The sequence below is a fragment of the Neophocaena asiaeorientalis genome, unplaced genomic scaffold (genome assembly GCF_003031525.2).
Source record: "Neophocaena asiaeorientalis asiaeorientalis breed wild unplaced genomic scaffold, Neophocaena_asiaeorientalis_V1.1 scaffold326, whole genome shotgun sequence".
NCBI lineage: Eukaryota > Metazoa > Chordata > Mammalia > Artiodactyla > Phocoenidae > Neophocaena > Neophocaena asiaeorientalis.
Genome location: NW_020173654.1, coordinates 1,180,598 through 1,206,566, shown reverse-complemented (window position 1 = coordinate 1,206,566; position 25,969 = coordinate 1,180,598). Strand labels below are relative to the sequence as shown.

Sequence of the window (25,969 nt, the reverse complement as noted above, 5' to 3'; positions counted from 1 at the left end):
ACATACAGTTACTTCCCCAGGATTGGGAGGTTATCAGCAAATATTTCCTTAACTCGCTGTGCCCTTCTTCTCCCTCTCTTTTCCTTCTGGGATATCCATTATTCTCATTTTGTCTTTACTAATAGAGTCAAATAGTTTATAAAAAACTTCAGTTTTTAAAAAAATACTCTCTCTTCTTCTACCTGAATCATTTCTGGAGTTCTGTCTTAGATCAGACCTTGTGAAACAGAAAATTAGCAAACTCAAATTTTCAATGCTTTCAAATTTGTTCATCTCATTTATTGAGTTCTTCAGCTCCAGAATTTATGTTTGGTTCTTCTTTTTAGAGTTTCAATCTCTTTGGTAAAGTGTTCCTTTTGTTAATCTGATTCTTGAGCTCACTGAACTGCCTTTCTTACTTTTTTTTTGTAGCTTGTTTCTTCATGATAGCTATTTTGAATTCTCTCCATTTGCAGTGTTCTGTGACTTGAAGTTTGGTTTCTGGAGGTTTGTCATTTTATTTTTGTGACTCTGTTACCATGGTTTTTCATGGTGCTTGATGAGTTGTTCCTCTGCCGGCACATTTTGAAGTAGCAAATACCTTTCTTCTTTAGGTAAAGCTTGTCTTTTACTTTGATTCTAACAATTTAACACGTTGGTAGTTAGAGGCCTTTCTTTGTTTTCCAGTAGGTGGCCCTATAGCACAAGTTACTTGTTTCTTTTACCTGGTCTGCCTCTGGCTATATTTGAGAATCAGTACTTCTTACTTCATGGTGTCTGACAGGTCTCTTAGGTCTCATAGGCATTGCCCATTTTTCCTTCCTTCTTTTTGTTTTGTTTTTGTTCCTCAGACTGGATCATTTCAATTGATGTAGTTTCAAGTTGACTGATTCTTACATTTGTCTTTTCTGCTGTTGATTCCCTCTAATGAATTTTTCAATTCATTTATGGCATTTTTTAGCTTCAGAGTTTGTATTTGATTCCTTTTATAATTTCTATTTCTTTATTGATAGTCTCTATTTGAGACATTGTTTCAAATAGTTTCATTTAGTTGTTTATGGTTTTATTTACCTCTTTGAGTATATTAAAGACAGTTATAGTCTTTATCTAGTAAGTCCAATGTTTGTGCTTCCTCAGGGATAATTTTTTTCTGCCAGTTTTTTTCTTTCCTGTGAACAGACTATGTTTTCTTGTTGTATGCTTTTATTTTTTGAAACTGGTCATTCTTAATACTACAATATGGCAATTCTGGAAATTGAATTCTGCTCCCTCTTCAGAGTTTTTGTTGCTTATTGTGGGTTGTAGTTGTTTGGTGACTTTTCAAAATTGTTTTTGTAAAAACTTTATTTTTTATCATGTGTGGCCTATGAAGTTTCTATTTCATGAGCTTAGTGGTCAGATAGTGGTGTGACAGCTGTCCTTAAATGCCTAGAGACAAAAAGAAATAAAAGGAAACAAAAGAAAATACTATCCTGGTCTTTGCAGATGGACTCTGTGTTGTGGTGCCCCTTCAACACTTACCTAGGGTGTTTACAGTTCTGCTTTAGCCTTCACTTCCTGCTTGGGCTTGGGTGTAAAGATCAGCAAGAGGTAAAAGCTTAAGGTCTTTCCAGATTTTTTATGAGGATGCATCCTGCCCTGCATTATTGGCAGGTCCTTTTAGATTCCTTAGAATATGTGGGTGCTTTTCAAAGCCCTTATTCCCCAAAGTATGTCACTCTCCAGTTTTCCTCGCAGGCTTTCAGCTCTGTGTCTGTTGTTTGTTTGTCCCAGCTATTACCTTTTGCCCAGGCAGCAGCATGTTCATTTACCTTCAGAGTTTTAGAGAGATGCCCTCTGTGTGTATCCTTTTTGCTACCCTGAGTAACTTCTGAGTTGGGTGAAACAAAGGCAAGACCCTTGCATCAGTTCTCCCAGGACCCTCCAGACAGGTCAAAACAAACACTGTTCTTTGGGAACAAGGTCTGTTCTGTTTCCTCCAGAACCAGGCACCCACACTAGGAACACAGGCTGCCATTTTTAAGATGCTGACTGAGGAGGAGGGTGGAGGGAGAGTAAGATGAAATGCCATTAAGCTATTCTCCTGGGTTTCAGTTGTTGTTTTATGTTTGTTGTTTTAGCATTTATTTGGTTTCTGTAAGCCTTTAACTATTTCCCAGACTTTGAACAAAACTGATTTCTATCAGTTTTTGCCAGTTTTTTTAGTGTTTCTATGGAGGGGGTAGGTCCCTAGAGTTCTTCATTCTGCCATTTTTGTTGACATATATGCGTATTTTTAATGGAAGTAATGCACCAACATTTGGGTGAATGTGACATGATTTTCCTATTATAGTCTGAATGTGTGATCTTTATTAAAACTTTGTGTACTTACACTCTAGTTAAGATATAAACGTTTGCATATATTTCAGAAATATAAGTAGATAAAGAGTATGGAAAATTAAAAAAATGACAGATGGTCATGAATTATATAAGGAAATTTAGGGGCTTATATGTACATATTTATACCCTTTGAGTGTAACTAGCTACTATGCTCATCCTTTCCCACTATTAGAAAAACTACTATTGGATTATTGGTCAGACCCAGTATAGCTTACTGCTGGTGTATGAAAAGCATCTTGTTTTAATGTTTTAAACTTAATGTTCCTCAGAGTCCACGGAGTTCATTAAGTTTCTGAGAGGCCACTCAGATGTTTTGTCCCTAGATGCTACAGCTAATGTGTTTGCCCCTGTCACCAGTCCTTCTTAAAACATGATGTTTAACGTCTTTGGTATGTCATGCCTTATTTAGAATAACCACTCCCTTTATGTACCCTTAAAGAGGTTCTCATGATAGCAAGAAAGGGAATACTTGGCAAGCTCTTTGGTTACAAGATCTCATCTCCCCAAATTACCATGCTTGCTGAATTTTAACTGACAAGGATATTACTTCATGTGCTAAAAAAAAAAAAAAAAAAAAATTACAGTAAACACACAACACTATTGGGCTTACTCTTATGAATATCTAATGCAAGGAAGAGTGTGCTAAGGAAAATGGAACACTTTATTCATCAGATGTTATTGTAGATGAAATTTTTATATTAAGATTTAAATGGATTTTTACTCCTTTAGATGGAATTTTATATTAAGATTTTTCTCTCCAACTGAGTAGGAAAGTTAATTCCTCTTATTCTAACTGGAGATCGTTAAGCATATAATACATTTTTTTTGTGTGTGGTACACGGGCCTCTCACTGTTGTGGCCTCTCCTGTTGCGGAGCACAGGCTCCGGACGCACAGGCTCAGCGGCCATGGCTCACAGGCCTAGCCGCTCCACGGCATGTGGGATCTTCCTGGACCGGGGCACAAACCCAGGTCCACTGCATCGGCAGGCGGACTCTCAACCACTGCGCCACCAGCGAAGCCCCCATATAATACATTTTTAAGGGAGTCTTGCATGCAGTGAATCTAGCTGAAGTGACATTGGAGGATATAACAGCACATACAAATTAATTTTTCAATTTAAAATATTTGGGAAAGGTAAAGATAATATATTTCGTATGTGATTTTCCACATGCTACATTCTGAAAGCAAACTACATTTGAGCCACTCTCTGTAGCACTTTCCAGTAACAACTTATTTTAAGGCAGATTTTTCCCTTTCCCTAAAGTAATAATTGTCTATAGAGAAGCCACATCTTTTTAAACTGAAATTCTGAAAAAAAATTGTTTTCATAGTTGGCAAATTTTTAATATTTGGAGAAAATTATGGAATATAGGCTAGAATTTTTTTTTTTTTACTAATCTGAGATAGGGAAGTTTTCCTTACCTCAGTCACAGTGTCTGAGAACTCTCTGACTGTGGTCATGATTAAACATTATTAGGCTTTATACAGAGAGATTAGATGTTTGTTGTTAATAAGAATTTTGAGCTTTAAGGGGACAAACATAAGTAACTGTAATTAATAAACATTTACTCGATGTAAAACTTGGCCTCAAGCTCCAATTTTGATGTTTGTGCTGAATAAACTTTAGAAAACAGAAAAGTACTAAATGATTAAGATTTATAGGTCAAATGCTACCTAGATGTAGACATTAAACAAATTATTATGATCACTTATGGCTTTTCCATCAATGCCACTGCAATACTGAATTTATCAATCTGTGAACAGGAACTAGGGGAATGAATGTGATTTTTAATAATAGATTTTGGGAATATGTAATAATGTTAACATAGTGCAGAATTTACTTCATAATTTTTGCTGAATATAATTGTGTTTTGAAAACATACCTTTCTTCCTGCTAGCACACATACTGCCCTGGGATTTAACTTCATATACCCTTGTAGGCTTTTATATTTCCCATTCTTTACTGAAGTTCATAGATACAAAATGGGTAGGGTCAGTGGATATACACGTGGGTCCTGGTTTGAGACTACATAGGTGGAACTCTCAACTAACAAAGTTCACCATGGTTATTACTAAGATCTTAATGAAAATTAGATAACAAAGCCTAAAAAAAAAAAAGTTTATTGAGCTGACTAAATAACTGTGTTTCTAAATCCTTCTTTAGGAAGCACCACAGAAAATAGAAATTCAGGTTTGAGAGTTTGAAAGCCCAGTTACAAGCTCTGTTTTTTCTTTGTGGCTTTCAGCTTCCAGTACTTAAATAAGTCAGATAAAATTTACATTTCCTGTCTAAATTCCTGTCTAATTTACAGGGTTGATGTGAAGAAAAAAAATACCGTAACATATGGGAAAGTGCTTTATAAACTAAAATGCAATATACAAACATAATAATGGTTACACTCCTATATTTGATTTTCAAGAAAACATCATTGAGTCCCTCATATTAGGATAACTAATCTATATCTAGGTCTGGGAATAAGGTTTTGATGGCATGCTTCTTCCATATAACACAAGGGCAAAATGTCCATAGTGGGTTAGTTTTGTGGTTGTAAGTCTGGATTCTTGGGTGACACTTCTAAAGTTGGAGAAGAATTAATTCCTAGTTGTGGTGTGTTGCTTTCGTTGCCTGATGCCTTGAGGCATGTTGATTTAGTCATGTTGGCTTTACATTTTTATTCTGGGAAGGACCTCCATGTCCCAGGGTAGGTATCTGAGTAGTATTCATCCAGCTCCCTGTCCTACTTCCTTTACCTAATTATGATGAATAAGAACAAAACGCGGGCTTCCCTGGTGGCGCAGTGGTTGGGAGTCCGCCTGCCGATGCAGGGGACGCAGGTTCGTGCCCCGGTCCGGGGGGATCCCACGTGCTGCGGAGCAGCTGGGCCCGAGAGCCATGGCCGCTGAGCCTTTGTGTCTGGAGCCTGTGCTCCGCAACGGGAGATGCCACGGCACTGAGAGGCCCACGTACTGCAAACAAAACAAAACAAAAAAGAACAAAGCGCTATTTGTAACCATACATGTCCTTTATACTGAAACTGCAGAAAGTATAATTTTTCAGTACATATTTTCATGCATACATCTATGTCTGTGCAATCCCAAGAATTAAGATACATTTCATAGTTTTCCTTTACTAACATTGTGGTTTTCTTTCCTAGTGAGTGAACAGTTTAAAAGCATGAATTCATAACTGCATTGTCATTTATTTCAACCTCTTGCATACAGTGAATATAATGTGCTTGAAAAACACTTCGATGATGCCTTTGTTCTTTCCATATTAAATTTAACCATCCATGTCTATGAATTAAGTTTACTAGGAAAACTCACGTTTAAAAAAATTGTACAGGAAACAGCTGGATTATCACAATCAGCAAGGAAATGAACTCAAGAATTTGAACTAGTATGTCAGGAACACTTTGTCTTCATGGTAAACATTCACTTTATGCAAATCCCACTCGGCTTCATTTAATTAAAAAGCTGAAAAAGAAAGAAAATTCTGGGCTGAAAATAAAGAAAACACTAAGTGCTTTTTATCCCATTCTAAATTAGTACATGTAAATATAAAATAAAAATGTCACCATTACATTATTTTACCTCATTCTAATTTTTATATCAGGGCAATTTCTCTGAACTAGTTCCTGTAATGGGATCAGGCTTGTGGTAAGAATAGGTCAGGGGTGGAAGCAGTTGTTCATAAGAACTTGAACTTGTGGTGTTTAAGTTTGAGTAACTTCTTTTTTTTAAAATAGTTGATTAACAATGTTGTGTTAGTTTCAGGTGTACAGCAAGGTGGTTCAATTACACATATACAGCTATCTCTTCTTTTTCGAATTCTTTTCCCATTTAGGTTATTACAGAATATTGAGCAGAGTTCCCTGTGCTATACAGTAGATCCTTGTTGGTTATCTATTTTAAATATAGCAGTGTGTACATGTCAATCCTAATCTCCCAATGGGTAACTTCTGTGAGCCGTTCTCATTGTTAGCTAGACCATTGGTTAAATCGGCATTTAAACTGACAATGTAGGGGAACAAAAGGGAATGGATTGAAACACATATTTGGAGTGGGCCGTTTCAACGTTCTAAACAAAATATTTTTTTCTGGTTATTTAATTTATAATGCATTTCTTAAAATAACTAAAGACTTTTGAGGATTTTATAATTTCATTATATTGAACAGCCAAAAAAGAATATATTACAAATCATAATAAAAATATCATCGGATTCTGATGAAACAACACAAATATGTATTTCTATATGTACATATAGAAATACAAGTAAAAAGTAACTATTTTTCCTTTCTTAACTTCCCTAAGCAAAACTTTAACCTATGAAAATAAATTTATTTAAGTTTGTAAAATCGTGAGTCAATTTAAATAACATTCTTCAAGCTTTTGTTGGTTATTTGTACCTTTCTGCTAACAGGTAGCAACTTTTTCTTCTAAAGTCTTGACAACATAACTTTAGGACAACCAGAGATAAACCAATTCTTAACTAAATATTAAAAAAATATATTAATGGTTACTATAGTTGAAAAGCCATGTAGTTGGGAAAAAGTTCAAACTAGTAAGTTTAATACTTGAACATTTAAATTATAATATCCTAGGCATACGTTACTTCATCTTTCTGAACCTCGGTTTCCTCATTTGTGAAAAGAACGGTTGTTTTGGATGATTTCTAAAGTTCTTTCCAGTGCTAATATTTTATAATCCTGGTGATACTATATGCTAAAATTAAATATATGTATTATAAAACATTACATGAAACATTTAAACATATTTTAAATATATGTTATCTATAATGGTTTACATTATATAATAAAGTAATTATGCAATACAAACTAAACTTTTTATTACTCTGTATCTGTTTCTGAGGAATTACTAAATTACAAGACAGAAATCATTGTGCTGATATCTAGGTGCAACTAGACATTGCTTCTAGTTTTTGAGATAACAAGTTATGACTTAAGTACTGCAAGGGTAACCAATGCCATGAAGAGTCAGAAGTAAAATTCCTCAGAACATTAAGATACAGATGCTGTTCAATCCACATAATCCTTAACAACACTGATGGCACAGCAGGTATATATGTCATGTGTAGATGAACACTTCGGCTTTCTCTGTCCTCAATTAAAAGACTGCCCTGAAGATAAAGCTGACTGAAGAATAAGGGTTAATGAAAAAAGAAAACCTGATCACAAAATATTTAAAACTATAAGTAAAGCTGAAAAACTTATAACTTAAAAGAAACCTGAGAATTTATAGTTTCCTTTTTTTTTGTGAAAAATAGTCCGCGCATTTCCAGCGATGGAATACTAAAGATCACCTTTTAGCACTGCTAAAAGTATTACCATCATAAAAGCAAGAATAGTAATATGACCTTTATGGTCATTTTATACTTGCTAAGTTTCTGGTGCTGGAAAGGTTAAAAAGGTTCTACAACTTTTTATATGTTGCTACATTCACAGGGTAAAAGGAACTTTGTATTTTCTTAATATTGAAATAGACAGAGAATCCTTAGTTACCAAGGTATTTGTTTACGCCAGGGTTTTTTCCAAACTGAAATATTTTTAGAAAACTGTTAAAGTAATCTTCTTTTATATATTATTATGAAATGAGAAATACATATTTAATTTTGAACTAATCATTCTATTAATTGTACTAAAATAAAAGTTTAATCTAGCAGAGTACTACCTAATTTATATTTAAAATAATCTTTTTCAATAAAGAGTTATAAGCATTTGTTCAAGACACTGGAAATAGCTGAGGCACAAAAGTGTCAAATATTTTGTTAAAATGTTTCTTAGAAAAGTATGAACTATTATTCTCCAGGTAATCATTCAATAGTTCATGTTTGGTTTTATTTTTTTATTATATAAATGTCCAAGTTGTATTCCAGTATGAATGTTTTATACTGATTTCATCACTCAAGAAATAAGTTCCCTCATTTCTATGTATCAGGGTCTGACATACTTTTTGCTCTTCTCACATTTACCTGTCTAATGTTGATGTATCATCTAATGGTTCTCATAGATTCATGCTTCTAATACTGTTTGGATATTAACTTTCCTAATAAGGCTTATTATAAAACATATACAATCCTTTTGTATCATACTTAAAAACGGTTGAATGCTAAAAGCTGAATATATTCCTCTTATTTGGAATGTATTTTTTCAGTGTTGCAGTCTGTTTCCTCAGAGGGAGAAGCTGCCTTGGGTACCACAATCAACTTCTGTCTGGACTTCTGTCCACCTGCTGTCATGAATGAATCTCATGACAATTCATGGTAGTCTATATGTGGTAGTCTATACAGTCTATAACACTGACTACCGTGGCTGGCTTATTCTCAAGTGAATACATGCCTGGTCAGCCCTAACTCAGGTAGCAGTATAAGATGGATGCTACTTGGCAAGGGTATTGACCTGTACCCAGGAAGAACAGGTAGAGGCCAGGACCAGCAAATATGCCCCAGAAGCTCCCCTTCTCCTAGGCTAAAGGGATGCAAATATTCCCTTCTAGTGTGTAACTTTATTATTACTTAAAGTCCATCAGGGATGCCGAGGGGCCTTGTATATACAAAGTCAAAGCACTTCTCCCTTTAAATCTGGCTCTCTGCTAATGCTCCCTCACAATAGCAAATATTCAGGATTTAGATAAAAATGCAGTCCCTGACTTGCTGGGGAGTGATATTCCAAAAGTTCATAAACAAGCTTATTATTTGAAATCAAGTTTTTCTAGAGAAAGATTATTTAAAGTAGTAACTATTTCCTCAAATTCAGGGCCCCCAGAAGTCAGCTTCAGTCAGTATTCAACAGGACTTACTGATCATCTACTGTGTAGAAGAATATTACGAATAGAAGGGTGCTGCAAGAAAAGGAATGATTGAAAGTCACGGCCGTTACGTTTCCGCTCTAGAGGAGAGACCTGGATACAATAAAGTATAACACAGTGACGCACTTGATAAGATGGCAAAGAACAATCTAAACAAGCAAACACAGGAAAAAACTGGGAACAAGTGAAATGAAGGGGTAGCAACCTAAGCGAAAGGAGCTGACGGAGGAAAGGCAAATTATGAGAACAGATTCCGTGTGCGCCTTACGGCTAAACCAGGAGTCAGCACACTGAATAAACCATGCGGGCCGTAGGTCTCTCTCGGAACTACTAAACTAAGCTGCTCTAGGGCAAAAGCAGCCTAAGACGAGGCATAAACAAATGAATCTGCCTGTGTGCCAATAAAACTCTATTCATGGACACTGAACTTGGAATTTTATAAAATTGTCACATCACAGTATTCCCTTTTTTCCAGTGATTTAAACCTTTCTTAGTTTACATGGCACACAAAAATTGGCAGTGGGCTAGATTTGGCCCAAAGGCAGTAGTTGCTAACCCTGCTCTAAACCACAAGGTACAGTGAAGACTGTGCTGTAAGATGAAACAGGTGGAACCAAACTTTAATATAACCCTTCCCTACGTTCAAAATGTATACAAGTCAAACTGCTGACATCCCAACTTGAGTGCTGGGATTATAAAAAATTTTATTCAGTTTCTTGATATTTTCTAGAAGGAACATGTATTAACTTTTCCTTCTTTCTGGTTAGCCATCAATGGATTTTGATGAAGCAGCAGCATAATCTGTGCATATCTGTGCATTATTCTCGAGTAAGTGATGGCTTATCGATGATAACGACTAAACACGGAGATAAATTAGGAGGCTGGGTGATATTCTGAAAAAGATACTAGGTATATAAATTAAGACAGCAGCAGTGGGAATAGCAAGTGTTGGAGACCAAACCGACTCCGAGGTTTCTATCTTGCATGATTGAGAATAACAGTGTTGTAGGGAAAATGGGCAGGGCAGGAGACACAGGTTTGGAGCAGAGAAGAGCTTGGCTTTGGGGTTGAGGGTGAGGTGTTAATGTGGTATTAAGGTCTGTTTCTAGATCTCAGGAGAAAGATCAGGATTTTACATGTATATTGGGGACTGAGAAGTAATCTAAAAGGAAAAAGGAAGGTCCAAGCGTGCTATGTTACAAAATCCAGGGCATAGCCTGTCCAAGAGGAGCTAGTTAACCAAAGTCCTAGAAAGGTTACACGGGTTGCAGAATGAGAAGAGATATCTGGATTTGGTTATTGGGTGGCTACTGGAGACCCATATGACATGTAATATGTAATGTTTGTTCCTTTTCTCTTCCTGTGAAATATCTGAACAGGCACCAAATAGTGGTTTGCATTTTGTTTTGACTTCTCTTAATTAATTTATCTGTTCCCCAGTGTTTTAAAAAACCAGAATGTATGCGGTGCTCTTGAATGAATGAATTCTGTCCAGTTGGGAGCAGGTTAAGTTCTCTACCAAGATCTTCAGCTGGACAGAATTTTCTTGTCTAATGTTCTCACTTCCTGTTCTCAAACTGGGAAAGAAGTCAGACCTCATGGTTACATAATGGCACTTGGTCGCACAGAAATCACTTGTGTGGATAAGGGGCAGCTGCTCTGATTTCATCTTGGAGCCAAAGAAGTGAGCTCACTCCTGTCCCCCTGGCCTTGTAGCTAGTAGAACTTAATGAGTCACTGTTCTCAGGATTTTCTAACCTTTATATTCACAAGTGTTCTAAGGGGATGCGAGGGAGAAGTAGTTATGGCTGTCAGCCAGGCCTCTTCAGCCAAAAGCCCTGGGGCTCCCTTCTTTGTAACAGAAAATTACCAAATCCAGAAAAGTCTTCAGGTCTGAAGTACACGATCTAAAATAAAGCCCTAAAGAAATTCAGGACTTTATTAGGAGTTGGGAAAGGGATCTTTGGGAATGGAAACCTTTCTATTGACATACCTACAGTTACGCACAGTGAGAGCTGTCAAGTTGAACGACTGCTGAGGCCTCTTCTCTACAGCCTACACAGCGGGGCACTTTGGAAGAGTGTGGATAACATTATTATTATAACTAGGTGTGGTCCGAGACGTGGATGCTAGGTCTGGGGGGAAAAGGCCAGTAAAGCTAGTATGTGGAGTAAGGTGGGGGGACACGTGAGCAACAGAACTTCTAGATCACAAGAGCTTCCTACTCTTCCCCTCCTTTTGGGGGCTGCTGAGTGGTGGAGTTTCTGCCGGCGTAAGAAAGTTGTGTTTGCACAATGGAAATAACCCTCTAGAGCTTCCTTTGCTGTGTGTGTCTCTGCTCAGACCATGTGTTCTGAGGTTTGAGGGACTGCAGTGCGAAATCAAAAAACCTGGACACTGAGTGTTATATAAAAATCACTTTGGATTTATATGCAGGTTCCTGGTATCTATTTCTGCAATATCAAATATTGATTAAAAAATCAGTCCGTGTTTAGAAGACTTGTATTTTATTATTCTGGATATTAAAGCTTATATTGTTTGTTAGTGGAAAAGGCATTTGACTATACTTTTCCTCAGCAGAATTAAACATATTTCTGTCAACTGTTCTGCTTTCCTCCCTCAAGTAATAAAACAGAAGTAGCCAAATCGAATTAAATTTTGTTTGAAGTGGTGGGCATACACATGCATACGAATATTATTGTTTAAAAAAACATACTGTGTTTGTCAGTGGTTAAGTCCATGGGTCAAAGTCTATTGCTGGAAAACTTCATCTGAGGGCTTGTCCCTGTAGCAGCTAAGTACAGCAGTGTAAGGCTGGGATACGAGCTCTCATAGTTCTAAGTTATCTTGCATTTGTAAAACAATAGTTGGCCACAACTTGTCTTACTTATGAGATAAATATTATGGTTGTTATCCGAAAGATGAGGAAAACTGAGGCTCAGAGAAGATGAAAAGACTTGCCTGCGGTTACAGTTTTAAAGTGCCATGGTCCAAATCACATCTTCTCACTCAAAGTCCAGATCACTTCCCAATACACCACAGTGAAATACAACAATATGGAGAAAATAGTCCTTAAGATTCGATTTCCACTTGTACAGCAGTATTACAAAGATTTAGCACTGTATTCTTTATGTAGATAAGATAGGACACACGCAGAAGTGCCGCTATAGCACTCCAGCTCTTCTCTGAACCACCTCTAAGGTTTTGGTCCTTTACGTCATTCTTCAAAGCTGGAACTCAGCATCAGAAAGGCAATCCCAGTGAAATTCTTATCAATGATACATACTGTGGATTGATCACCACACCATTTCTGTGTTTTATTTTTGTACGGCTCAAGATTGTGTTTTATATTTTCCCTACAAATGAAAGATCTACATCTAAGTAAGATGTAGAAAGGAAAGTGATATTGTTACATAGCGTACGTCCTGGGATTTTTTGCCTTGCTGTGCTTGTTCACTAGCATACTTTTCTCAGAATTCATTAGGAATATCTTTCCTGTCTACCTATTATTCTGTACTTTCCCTTACTGAATGTCAATCCTTTTTTTGGTTATTCATCATCTCTCAAAGTAACCAAAGCCATCATGAATTATAAGTATCTTGTTAAGACAATGGAGTAGTTTCTATGTCCACTGTAAGCTTAATTAATACACATTTTTATATTTACTTTTGATGCCAGCCAGCTCAGGATCATTTTGAGGTTGCAATAAGTATCTTTAGAGCCCCGGTGTCTGGAATAATGTTTACACACTCCACACACCCCTCTGGGTGTGTGGAACAACCTGACAACTCCATGGCGTATCATGTGATGTGAATTCCACCTTCTGGAGTTGTGCACTGTGGCAAACCAATACTCTCCTCTCCATTATGTTTCTATCTTAATGGTTCCTGTTGCAGTTAGGTAAGGAATAAACAAAAAATGTTTTTGAATAAACATATTCAATTAACAAGTATATGATGAGCACCTACTATGTGCACACTTTGGAGATATAAAAAAGGCATTTCCAAGGACCTTCTCTAAAATACCTTACGATACTCTAGAATGAAAAGAACTGCAACACACAAAAGTTACATATGAATACTTAATGAAAAATGAAATGTGGTAAGGTGCTACTGAATAACCAAGTGCTGAAATGGCTAGTACAGGCAAGAGGTAGGTTAAGTAATTACTTCTGAGAACCCACTACCTTTCAGGCACTACAAATTCATTATATAATTTATCCTCTCAAAATTCTGAGATAGGTATTAATTATTATGCCAAGTTTACAGATGAAGAAACAAACTTAACAAAGCTGTTATCCAGCCCCATAAAAACACTACTTTTAGAGGTGATGAAAAATGAGACTCAAAAGTTAAGTAACTCCAAGTCCCAAAGTTCGTGAAGAGAGAATGGAAGATTCAAACTTGGATCCGTGTGACTGCAGGGCCAGAGTTCTTATAACATACAAAATTATATACTGAATTTGAACTCAGATCTTGTGATTCTAAACATTATTTTTCCATTATACCATACCTCTCAAAGACAACCAAAGATTCGTAAACAGGAAACAAAATGATAGAATTACTAGAGAATGTTTCATGCTGTTTTCCTACTAAAACAGACTTGATATGTCAAATAGTTTTATAGAAATTTTTTGAAGAAAACTTTGAATCAGTGTGTCAGTGGAAAACAGTGGGAAAGTAATTACCCATAATGGAAGACTCTCATGTATGACCACTAGCATTTTACTCTTCTTAGAAAATGGAATAAGCCCTAAAGTTAATCTTTATTTAATACACAAGATGAATTCAGTGCTATCACTAGAATAAAATTCCTTCTTTTTCTGAACTATGGCTCAGATGGTAATTACATCAAATTCTCAATAATCTTTGATATTTCACTGATAATTTCAAGGGATTCGAGAGACCAATTAAGTTCATCAAAAGGTTCAGGGAAAATCTGTTCTTCACCAACCGAATCATGCAAATAAAAAACAACAGTTGCCAATCCCAAACTCCCTAACAACAACAACAAAAAGACAAAAAATAATTGTAAATCACTATATTGTACACCTGTAACTTATACTGTACATCAACTACACATCAAAAAGAAAGAGAAAAAAAAACCTCAAAACAACAACAAAAAAACCCAAAACAACAGTTGCTTAATGTTTAGCGTAAAAAAATCCTGCTTAGGAAAAATTAAATATAAATGTGTAAAATCTTTATATCAGAACTAATGAGAATAATTAGCATCAAAGAGTTATTGAGTAATTAATACTATGTGCCATTTACTAAGTACCAGGCAATGTGCTAAGTGATTTACATCATATAATCTTTACAAATGTCAAAGTATGTAAACATTTCCCATTTACAAATGAGAAAACCAAGGTTTAGAAAAGTTACTTAACTTTCCCAAAGTCACTGAGCTAGTAACAGGTAGATCAGGGATTTAAATGAGGGAAGTTTGCTTATTGAAACTTAAAGATGATCTGGGAGAATTTAGTGATGGCATGAAACATGTTGATACTGTGGGGAAAAAACCCTTAAGACTAAAATGTGGGGAAGATTTAAGGAAATAGAATAAACATGTAACAGACTTATCCCTTTCAGCAAGTATATAGACCAAAAACAAAAAAAAACATAGCAGTGTGAAGTACTCAGAAAATAGGAAGCACATGAATGTTTAAGGTTTTGTGAGGTTTAAAATTAAAATAAAAATGAAAAGCAAAAAGATCATTCCTTATAGAAGAAATTAAAGGTTGTATATCAGACAATTCAAAATTGTGAGGAAATAAAAAATTAGTTTTAAAATAATTCTGGACATAGTTCTGTGCATCAGAGGCATTTCTTGGTACAAAAGTTGTAATTCACAAACCTAAAACACAGATACCAAAGGCTGGGGCATTACACCCAAGAGAGTACTTTGGCATTGGAGCCAAAGCCCCTGGCTAAAGGTGTTTTTCAGTTAGTAGATGGTGTTATGTTCAAATATGCATTTTCAGTAAAGGACATCTCTCGTCTTATCCAAAGTACTGGTACCATCTAAAGTAGGCAGAAGTGGGAGGTTTTTCCATTCTTTTTGAAGAAAACTGTTTATTTGTCCTGGCAGCTCATCTCAAAGTCAAGGAAATGGTCTTGGTTGAGAAAGTTATTATTATTTTTTTTTTTGCAAGCCTACTTCAATGTATGTCTGGCACAAAGGATTGGATTGATTTAGCTCTTGGTCACCAGGGTTTATGATTCATTATACCAGGCACTAGCTCTCATTGAAGATGGGCATCCACAATGTCTTTTCAGAAGTACCCAGGCCAAGACATACCTCTGGAATATGGAATACCTTTCCTCTTGCTATAACGATGGTGTCGAGTATCTCATTTTCTCATCCCCTACAAACTACTTTTATCCGATAGGAGCAAGATTTGGTTTGTTTTTTTATTTATCAAATACTATAGTGCTGGTGCCACAGACACGTGCTTCTGGGAATGCAAAGTGCTCCTTCAGAATGTGGTACTATGTTCATAACTGACCAAGCCTCTCCCATAGGATAATTCAGTGGGAAATCGTCTCTTTTTCTTTTTTTATTAACACGTCATCTTTCAACTATTCCCAGAATTATTTCTCTTGTCCTTTCTTTCATTTATTCCCTCTCTCACTCTGGCTTTTGCTATCACCTTTGCTTTCTCTCCAGTGAACTAGTTGGACAGAAATTGTTTTCACTATACTGCCAGGTTTTTAGAACTTAGCTGAGGATTTATCCAAATCTCTGGTATATATACTCTCTCCAGTCCTTTTGGCAACACTTGCTCTTGATGTTAATCATCTATTTATTATCATAATCATTCGCAAGAGAACTGATAAAATTTCTGAGAAAAAACCTTATTCTGAAGGAAAATGATGCAGTGGATTAAAAACAAACACCAAAGCAATACCTACCATTACTAAAGTAACTCTGGCATATATGCACATGTTAGACTAATAAGAGAATAAAGCTTTTCAGATGCAAAGTTGGTATTTTTTCTCATAATGCTCCCCTCTACCATACTTTGTTAGCTCAGAGGGATGCTGTAAATGTAATGAAGTGAACACATATGACCTATTCTATCAACCTGACAAGGCAGGAGAATTTGATGATGAATGATTGGAGAGCTATGAAGTAGGAGGGCTAGAAGGATTTAGGGAAGCTTGATGAACGATGCATCACTATATCCATGGAAAAGGTAGAATGCAGGAAAGCAGATACAAACAGAAGTTCTTAAGAGGCTGAAGAGAAATATTAGAAAGCTTTGAAGGGATATGGGAAGAGATGAATAAAGTAAGAATGATTTAAAGTGGGCTGTGGAAGAGCTGGAACAGCGCAGCAAACAGTGGAGTTTGCAAGAGTGGAGGCCAAAGCCAGGATCCTGCCTTCACGTCTCTGTAATGACATGTCACAGTCTTTCAGTGCACTGGGTTTCCCAGGCTTTTTTGCTGAGCTCTGTTCTGAGTCTGTTTCTTGGCAGCTCCTCTTAGGGGTTTTCATCTAAACTATGTCAAATTTCATATTCACAAACCACTCTTGGGCGTGATTTCCATCTGACTCCTTACATCTCCACTTCCAGCCCCGTGAGGCCAGCTAACGGCAAGCCCAGTCCTTATTTAGCCTGGTGGGCCCTTGGAAAGGGAGTGTGACTGTGACACAATAAGAATGGTTGATGCCACACTCATAAAGAAGTAAGCATATACTCTGGTTCAGAAATGCTCACTATGAATATCTAGGGTGAGGCCTAGAATATGTATTTTGAAAAGCTTCCCAGGTGATTTACATGTCCACTCCTGGTAAAGAATCAGAGGATTAGAGATTTATACTACTAAATGACAATTACTTTTTGGGAAAAAAGGACAAACGTAAACTCTTCATATCATAACAAAATAGTTCTGTCAAATGTAACATTATTCTATGGAACGAGAAAAACAACTTTTCTCTACTTGTTCTAACATAGCAATATAATGACTAGGAAAATATAGATAGGGGATGATATTCTTGTTAGATTTTGATGCTCTGATGTATAAGGAAAGCTGGAATTTGCTCTTTACCTTCCCCTATTTTCTGACCGTCAACTAAATAGGTTTTAAGAATCGCACAACATTCCTTACTATACTTCACCTTTTATTAAAGTAGACACCTTTCATGGACACTGTAAATGCTGTAGGTTGAAATGAGTTAATTTAACTGTTTTTGACACCCTGAATAAAAACTTAAGAGAAATAGAAATACTCTTCTACAGATTCCATCAACAGAAAACATGCAAGTCAAACTAAGACTCCAGTCATACAGAACCGTGATTCTCAATCGTAGGGCAGGGGGAAAAAGAACATAAACTTCATCTTTCCTGGGCGTTACTTAATCTGAGATTTGATTAGTCTGACTTCACATTTTCAAAACCAAAATTAGATAGCCAATGTCAAGAATAAAATCAAGAAACTGGAGGCTTTAATTGCCTTTCTTATTACTCTTCTTGCCCTCAGAACTAATGTTTTTTAAAAATTCACTTACGCTGCAGGCAGGATTAAAGGTAGATGGCCTCACAGCTCAGATGTGATACTCACATTTCTTCTACTCCTTTAGTACAGTTATTTTTAATGGGTGTGAGAAGAAGAGATTGGAAATGTGCCTCTGTATGAGAAAACAGAGAGGTAGGGCTGAAGCGTCTTACTCTTCATTGTAAGCCCATAATCAGATCTCTGTCACGGGAATAGTTCTGTACCCCAGAAAAAGCTATACATTGCTGCCATCACCTATGTAGAAACATTCTCTTAATATAATTGCTCAGTTCACATGCAAAAGGGATGTAAGGTATGAGATTTTATTTTCTATCAATATATCATTAATTCTACTATCTCAACAGAAAAGAGTTTTCAAAATCTGAGAAAGGAAATACAGAGCCTTTACTTATTAATTAGAGAGAAAGAAGGGTTATTAGAAGGACTCCCTAGAGAAAGAGAAAGTGGAATATTTATTCCTTTGAGAGAAGCTGAGGGAGGAATGTGGTCAAGAAATGAATCTGCCTAATTCATGACCTGGACAACTCTAATCTGGCACATCAGCTGTATTTTGCTTTAGTGAAAAGTATAGTTTGGTTATAATAACATCATTTTGGAATGAATTTTCAACATCTTTCCATCCCCAATTATGAAAATATGTTGGTAAAAATCTTAGGAGATATTCATTATATAACTTCCAGTGACCAGACATTATTTTATCATTTAATTTTCCCTTTCAAGTTTGCTCTTATTGGAAAAAAAGCTAAAACTTTGCAGAATTCAAAAGATGCAATTTACTGGACACTGAACGGTAGCTTTTATGAGAAAAAAATTTTGCAAATGAAGTAAAAATCATGATGGACAGGCAAACCAAGACAAGAAGAAATTTTGATAAATTCCACAAAATTTAAAACATTTTGTTATCTGTTTAGGTACATATGTAATATGCATATAACATGTATCTCTAAAATAAAACTATGTTATGCTAGGCAGCAGGAACCATGCCTTATATCTCCTTCATATGGTCTATGCAGAACACATGGCAGGTGCTCAAAAACTTGCTTAACAGAGTTTAAAGTCACTTGGCAAATAAGTTAGCTACTTTATATTAATCCTTAAATATATATTAACCAATGAAATTCTATTTATTCTATTAGTTAAAAATGAAAACAGTCACATTAGTATAATGATATTACCTGTAAGGGTAGCCGTGGTACTTGGAACGAAATATTGAAAGTAGAAAACTGAAGAAGAAGACCACCAGGCCTAATCCCACTAGACAAATGACTAGAAAGAGACAGAAAACTCCATTGGTCTAGACACACACAACCCAAATGTTTATATTTTTTAAATGCATTCAGTTAATCACAGTATACTTACATGTAACAGTTCATGGCACACACAGGTACAACAAACCAGATAATATTATTTTCCACATTCTTCTCAATGAAAATGTACTATTTGGGGTATGAAAACAACAAAAGTGATCTAAGTCTTCTGGTGGTTTTCTTCTCTTACAGAATTCCTACAAGTACTAAAATGCCCCCAGAGGGATCAAAACAAAACACAACAAAACATGTGATAAACCGCAAACAAGATTATCAGCCCCTGCATTGTGAAGTACTGGCTATATTAGCAGAGACATTTGCATTATTAGAATATGCAGTATAATTTTATTTTCAGATGCCATGGAATGTTTACAGAGAAATGTAATTTTAGGTTATTGGCTAGATTATTGCCTCAGTAAAAGCCTGTTCCTTACAAATAACAGTTCGTCCCAGCGCACTGAAGGCTAGGAACAAAAGCTTGGGGAGTGAGAAAATGCGAACTCTGTGACAGTCAAAGCAGGAGGAAATCCCCCTAAATAGCTGCTAACAGCGTCTCGGTATTACTGTTTGTTTGTTTTACAAAGGAACACACGGTGTATTTTACAGCAGAATGTGCTTAGGCTGTGGTCTAGGTTTTCAGTGTCACTTTGTCCAAGGCAAGTTGACAACAGGGAAATTTCTTTTCCTTTCTGTTATGGTTAGGAAGATTTTACTCTAAAGTAGATGACTAATCAAATATATATAATATACATAACAAAAATGTACGCAAATACATATATTGGATTTTAATTAAATAAGATACATTGCTATTAGTAAAATAAACAAAACATAAATGCTTAAAAATCTGAGCCAATTAAATGCAGGTATGTTTAGAATAAAAGAAAACAGGTATATTTAGAGAAATAGAAATTTATTTAAATCTGTTCTGTAAATAAGTAGAAATTAGTTCTCTTAATAAGAAATAGCTAACTGTTTCTTAAGAATAAAACATTTGTGCGATACTTGTATCCTTTCGTTAGTTTCAGGGAATTCTTTAAAAACAATGAAATATCTAATATAATTAATTATAAAAGAAAGGGAAAGACAAAAGAGATTAAACACACTAAGACAGACTAGTAGAAATTAGTTCTCTTAATAAGAAATAGCTAACTGTTTCTTAAGAATAAAACATTTGTGCGATACTTGTATCCTTTCGTTAGTTTCAGGGAATTCTTTAAAAACAATGAAATATCTAATATAATTAATTATAAAAGAAAGGGAAAGACAAAAGAGATTAAACAAAGACAGATGGAAACAAGGAAGATTAAACGGTTCTATATGCTGCTATAGTGATGAAATACGATTTTTAAATTATTCTAGCATATAAATTAGACCAGGTTTAATTACAATCCTGGAAATCAGGGAGTAGATAAGGTATGGCATTGTTGAAACATGGTCTAGAAATTGTCAGTTTTCTTTCAACTCTGTAGAATACCATTCTCTCAGTTTTGAGAACAAATTGTGAAAAGTCCTAAGTGCTTAATAGCGTTGAGCTGCAGCCTCTATGGCATTTCATTTCAGGTAACACTCATGAAGGTGAACTTCAAATGAATATTGGCAGAAAGCAAAGCAAAAACAGTTGCTGAATACCGCAGAAATGAAAAACACCTTTTTTCCCTTAGATTGTGGAATGTCCAAGTATGACAGACACTAGCCACTAGACATAGCAACTGTGCTTACAATAATCTTAGTAAACCCAGAATTAATGACATGATGCTTTACTTTCTACTTCCTACATTTGGCATTACCAAATACTTCTTCCTTTCCTCTGTCTTTTTCTCCAGAAGCTGAGTAAAACACTTTTTCACTCCCTTTGCCGCTTTCGGTAGCCTCATCTGATTGTGTTTGATGGGAAATAAGCCTCAAAACGTGATCACGTAAGACAGAGTATATTACTTGATTCTATGCAGTGGAACAAAATGATGCTACTCAAGTACTCGCACGTGGGGGAGAGGACCCGAGACAGGAGTCAGTAATGACCCAACAAACCACTGCAGCCCATACGAGATAACATACTTGTGAGAAGAAAATGCTATGACGACACAGACGCATTTTGACCTGGGCAATAATCATCACAGTACTTGTATTATATCAAAAATAAAAATCACACTGGAGTCAAAAGGGATAATTTAAAAAATATATTTCCCATTCTCCACCCCTTCTGTCTCTCGCCCCCCCCCATGCACACACGCGCACACACACACACTCACACACACACAGACACACAAATAAATAAACTGGCAGTGGGTGGGGGCTGGAGTGATTATTTATATATATATAATTATAGACCTGCAATTAAAAAATTACATATTTCTTACTATTTTAATATGAAGGATACATGATAAATATATAAACACATAAGAATTTGTCCTTATAAATATTACTTGCCAGTCCCAAGAACGTCACATTCTTTATTCAAAACATAAATCATAAAATGATGTTCTGAGCAATGATTAACTAAAGAAAGTAATGTGTTCATCGCTTGTGTAGTTTCTTTCTAACAGTGTATAGATGGCATCATGGGAAAACAGAGGGTAGACTAAAGTGTCTGTTACATCCAAAACATTTCAACACTTAAGATACCTAAGAATTATATTTAGAAATCACTATGACTGATTTACATACATGTCACCATAACTAAAAGTCCCATAAAAAATAAGTCTGGATTTTATTTTAAACTTCTTAATAAATTATGAGTCTCTTCCAGATGCCTGTGTTCCTCACACATACATTCTGGGTTTTAAAAAGGGTTCAGAAATGCAAAGCATATTGAGGAAAATCTTAATTATAGGTTTCTGGAAGCATAATCGTAAGCTCACATGGGGACTTTATATTAATTAAAGAAAGATCCGTGGTGGGAAATACTGAATGTAAGGCTGTCGTCCTTTCCTAACCTCTGCTCCTCAGGGCAGAAGATTTTTCCCATGTGTTTTTTCCCTTTTCCTGCCAAAAATATGTTACTTTATAAACATGTATTCTTTTTCTACAACTCCCTTCGAGGAACAGTTCTGTCAAAGGATAAAATGTTGTCACCTTGTTAAGACATAGTGCTGGAACTTGGTACAGTTGTAAATCTTGGAATATCAATGGAAAAGGCAAAGACACTGGAAAACATGGTATCACGAAATGCCCTCTTTCTAAAAGTTGCTAAAAGGAGGTTTTGGAGGTAATCGGAAGTATAGTATTTCAAGGTACAAGACCTATGCAAAAACTTCTCTCTCTGAGTCAGTCCTTGAATGCATACCTGATTCTTGTGGCACAGGGAAACATATCATTAGCCAGTAAAACCTCTGAAGACTCTGCCCACAGAATTTTCCACCTCTTCCTGTAGGGTGGACATGACTACAGAGACTACAGCTTCAGCAGGGATGTGTCAGAGCACCCCAACCAAGGGTGAATAAGAGCTCTTCTTTATATCCATTTCCACAGAAAATCACCCAGTCCCATTTTGGAAGAAATGTATTTTTAAGTATTTGCCACACACACATCCAAGAAACAGAAAAAAGTAAGGAACACCACAACTGTCTTCAAACCAGAACATTTCTTTAGAAGTTCATTTACAAAGGACTTTTATCTATTTCCCATTTGATTTAAATGAAGCTTAAGACTAAAACAAACTTAGAAAAATACCAACACAGAGACTTACTCCGTCTTTTTCCAACATCGCCTTTGGATGTTGCCGCTTCATTTAGAAGAACCATCCCCATGGTGATAGCAGCATCTATAGTAGTTGTCAAGGAAACAGTAGAAATAGATGCAAATAAAATCTATTAATTTTTCTGGATCTGAACACAATGTGTTCTGTCCCAGAATGATTAAATTACAAACGCACACAGAGGTAAATGCAATTTATTCTCTTTATATAACATAAGATTACCGCTCTTTGTGTATTTAAATATGCCTTAATTTTTAGACTGTATAACCTGAAACTTTGAGATTTTAAAGGTCTAATTCTAAATGCCCTTAAATTCCAGAACTTTCATAGTGCATATGAATTATAAACTCTCAAAACCAATGATATTTCACATTATACATAAAGGTATACACCAGTTACAATTAGAATGACAATTTATTGGCAATCATAGAAAATTAGAATATATTCAGCATGGGTCCAACCAACCAACCTCTGTTGGACGCATAATGCATCCAAGAGAAAAAGCCACTACCAGCCCCATGCAATACCATCTCCCTGCCCGACACACATGTATACCACTAAACTTTTAGGAAATCCACAAAAACACAGTTTGAAAACCTCTGAAATTTAGATAATTACTAAGTTCTTTGTGTTTCAATCATGTCATCATGGCCTGAAAGGACAAGGTAACAGAATGAATGTTTTGCACTAGCAGTATGTTAGTTTGTGGACTTTAAGGATTCATTATTCTTAAGGTGTTTTGGACAATTTACTGATATAAACTCCCTCGAGTCCAGAGTCATAGGAGGTTGTCAATAATGATCGAAAAATTAAAAGCTTGTATCACTCAAACGGCTGATACACAGGGAATTTCGACTGCCTAACTTAGTTCTCTGGAGCAGACTGATAGGACTGATGTAGATCCTTAATAAGGAATTAAATTAGGGTTCTCCTTTCATCTTTTTTTTGCCAACACCCTTTTATATTCATGTAAAATTCTAATCTATACATTTATGTATATATTTGATCTACTGAAAATTCATAGAGTTCTGGATTATTTTAACTATCACAGAAACATTTTTTATAAATATTCAAAATATAAATGACACTTAAAAATGATTTTATATAGATAATATAAACGAAACAAATATTTCTTTTATGACACCATCTGCTCAGTTGCTTCCAAAATTCCTTTATAAAACTGGGGAAAATCACACTATTTTTATTTCTGGGGAAAACAAGTTTTAAAAATTAAATGCTTTAAAATTTTAATGAGAGTAAAGCCATATATATTCAATATTCTCAGGGTAAAACTGAATACATGAACACCCATGTGTACATAATATATGTGTGTGTTTATTATTAGTACACATAGACATAAATATGCACTTAGCGAGATTTTATTAAGCAAATTATATTTTATTGGATATTAACTATGGTCACTCAAGTGTAACATATCCCTGTTAATATATCTTCATATGTGTTTTTACTACTGTCTCTCTGTAAATTGCTGCATTATTATGATGTAAACTATGTGACCTACATGCTGCTCATCTGTTTGCTTTTGAACTTCACACAAATTCAAACAATGTTGTTACAAAAGTGTAAGATTTTCATAAGAGTGTACCACATGTTATTGCTTCATCTTACTGATGGGCATTTGTTTCCAAATGTTTGCTATTTCAAATACTCCTACAAAGACTGTCTTTTTACACGTACACGTGCAATATTTTTCTAGGGTCTACACCTAGAGGTAGAGTTTTTGAGAGGCTGATATGTGTATTTTCAAATTTACTAGGTATGATCATATTCTGTAAAACAAGTAGTGTTAAGAGTTTCCATTTTTCTTAACGTTGCCGAAGAAACGTTATGTTGGTATTGCTGAACTATTGGTTTTATCAAATTGTTGAGTGGGGATCTGTATCAATAGTGAGTCTGAGTATCTTTCGATATGTTAATTCTTTTTTGTTTAATCTTTTGTATAGTGCTTATTTGTCCATTTTTCCATAAGCATACTTGCCTTTTCTTATTAACTTAGAAAATGCTTCACTTTTTTCTGGATATGAATTGATTGAAGTGTTGCATATAGATTCTTCTACTTGTCTTCTAAATTTTTTAGTTATGCAGAAGGTTTGCGTTTTAGTATGGTCAAAATTATTATTCTTTCATGAGCTTTGGTTATTGTTTCTTGCTTATGAAATTAATTCCTACCCCTAAGTCTTAGAAATATTCTCTATCTTTTCTTAATTGAAATATACAATATTATGTTAGTTTCAGGTATACAACATAGTGTCTGGACATTTAAATACACTAGGAAATGACTGCCACCAGTAAATCTAGTAACTATCCCCTCCATACAAAATTACTACAATATTATCAACCATACTCCTTATGTTGTGTATTACATCCCCATGACTATTTCTAAAACTGTAAGCTTGTACCTCCTAATCTCCTTCACCTGTTTTGCCCAACCCATCACCCACCTGCCCTCTGGCAACCACCCTGTTTTCTGTATCTATGAGTCTGTTTTTGATTTGTTCTGTTTTGTTCATTTGTTTTTTAGATTCCGCATACAAATGAGATCGTAAGGTATTTGTCTTTCTCTGACTTATTTCACTTAGTGTGATACTCTTCAGATCCATCCATGTTGTTGCAAATGGCAAGATTTCTTTTTATTTAATGGTTGAGTAATATGCCATTGTGTATATATACATATATATATGCACATATATATATGGTGTGACACACACACCATATCTTCTTTATCCATTCATCCATTGATGGTCACTTTGGTTGCTTCCATATCTTGCTTATTGTAAATAATGCTACAATGAACACAGGTGCACATATATTTCAGAATTAGTGTTTTTGTTTTCTTCAGGTAAATAAAATATCCAGAAGTAAAATTGCTGAATCATATGCTGGTTCTATTTTTAATTTTTTTGAGGCACTTCCATACTGTTTTCCATAGTGGCTGTGCCAAATTAGATTCCCACCAACAGTGCACAAGGGTTCTGTTTTCTCCACATCCTCGCCAACACTTGTTATTTATTAACTTCTTGATGATAGCCATTCTGATGGGTGTGAGGTGGTATCTTATTGTGGATTTTATTTGCGGTTTCTTGATGATTAGCGATGTAGAGCATCTTTTCATGTGTCTGTTGGCCATCATATGTCTTCCTTAGAAAAGAGGAAGTCCTCTTCAAGTCCTCTGCCCATTTTTTAATTAGGTTGTTTGCTTTTTGATACTGAGTTATATGAGTTCTTTGTTTATTATGATA

General features: G+C 35.4%; 1 protein-coding gene across 1 annotated transcript in view; it reads right to left on the bottom strand.

Moving 5' to 3' along the window:
* Positions 1 to 5,362: 5,362 nt before the first annotated feature.
* The window catches only part of TUSC3 (tumor suppressor candidate 3), a 181,778-nt gene continuing 161,171 nt past the window's right edge, over positions 5,363 to 25,969 (bottom strand). The window contains exons 8-10 of the mRNA XM_024747785.1: positions 22,701 to 22,775; positions 18,884 to 18,974; positions 5,363 to 5,834 (exon numbers count right to left, since the gene is read on the bottom strand). Coding sequence (XP_024603553.1) covers positions 5,819 to 5,834; positions 18,884 to 18,974; positions 22,701 to 22,775 — 182 coding nt within the window. The 3' untranslated portion in view covers positions 5,363 to 5,818. The remainder of the gene's footprint in view (positions 5,835 to 18,883; positions 18,975 to 22,700; positions 22,776 to 25,969) is intronic.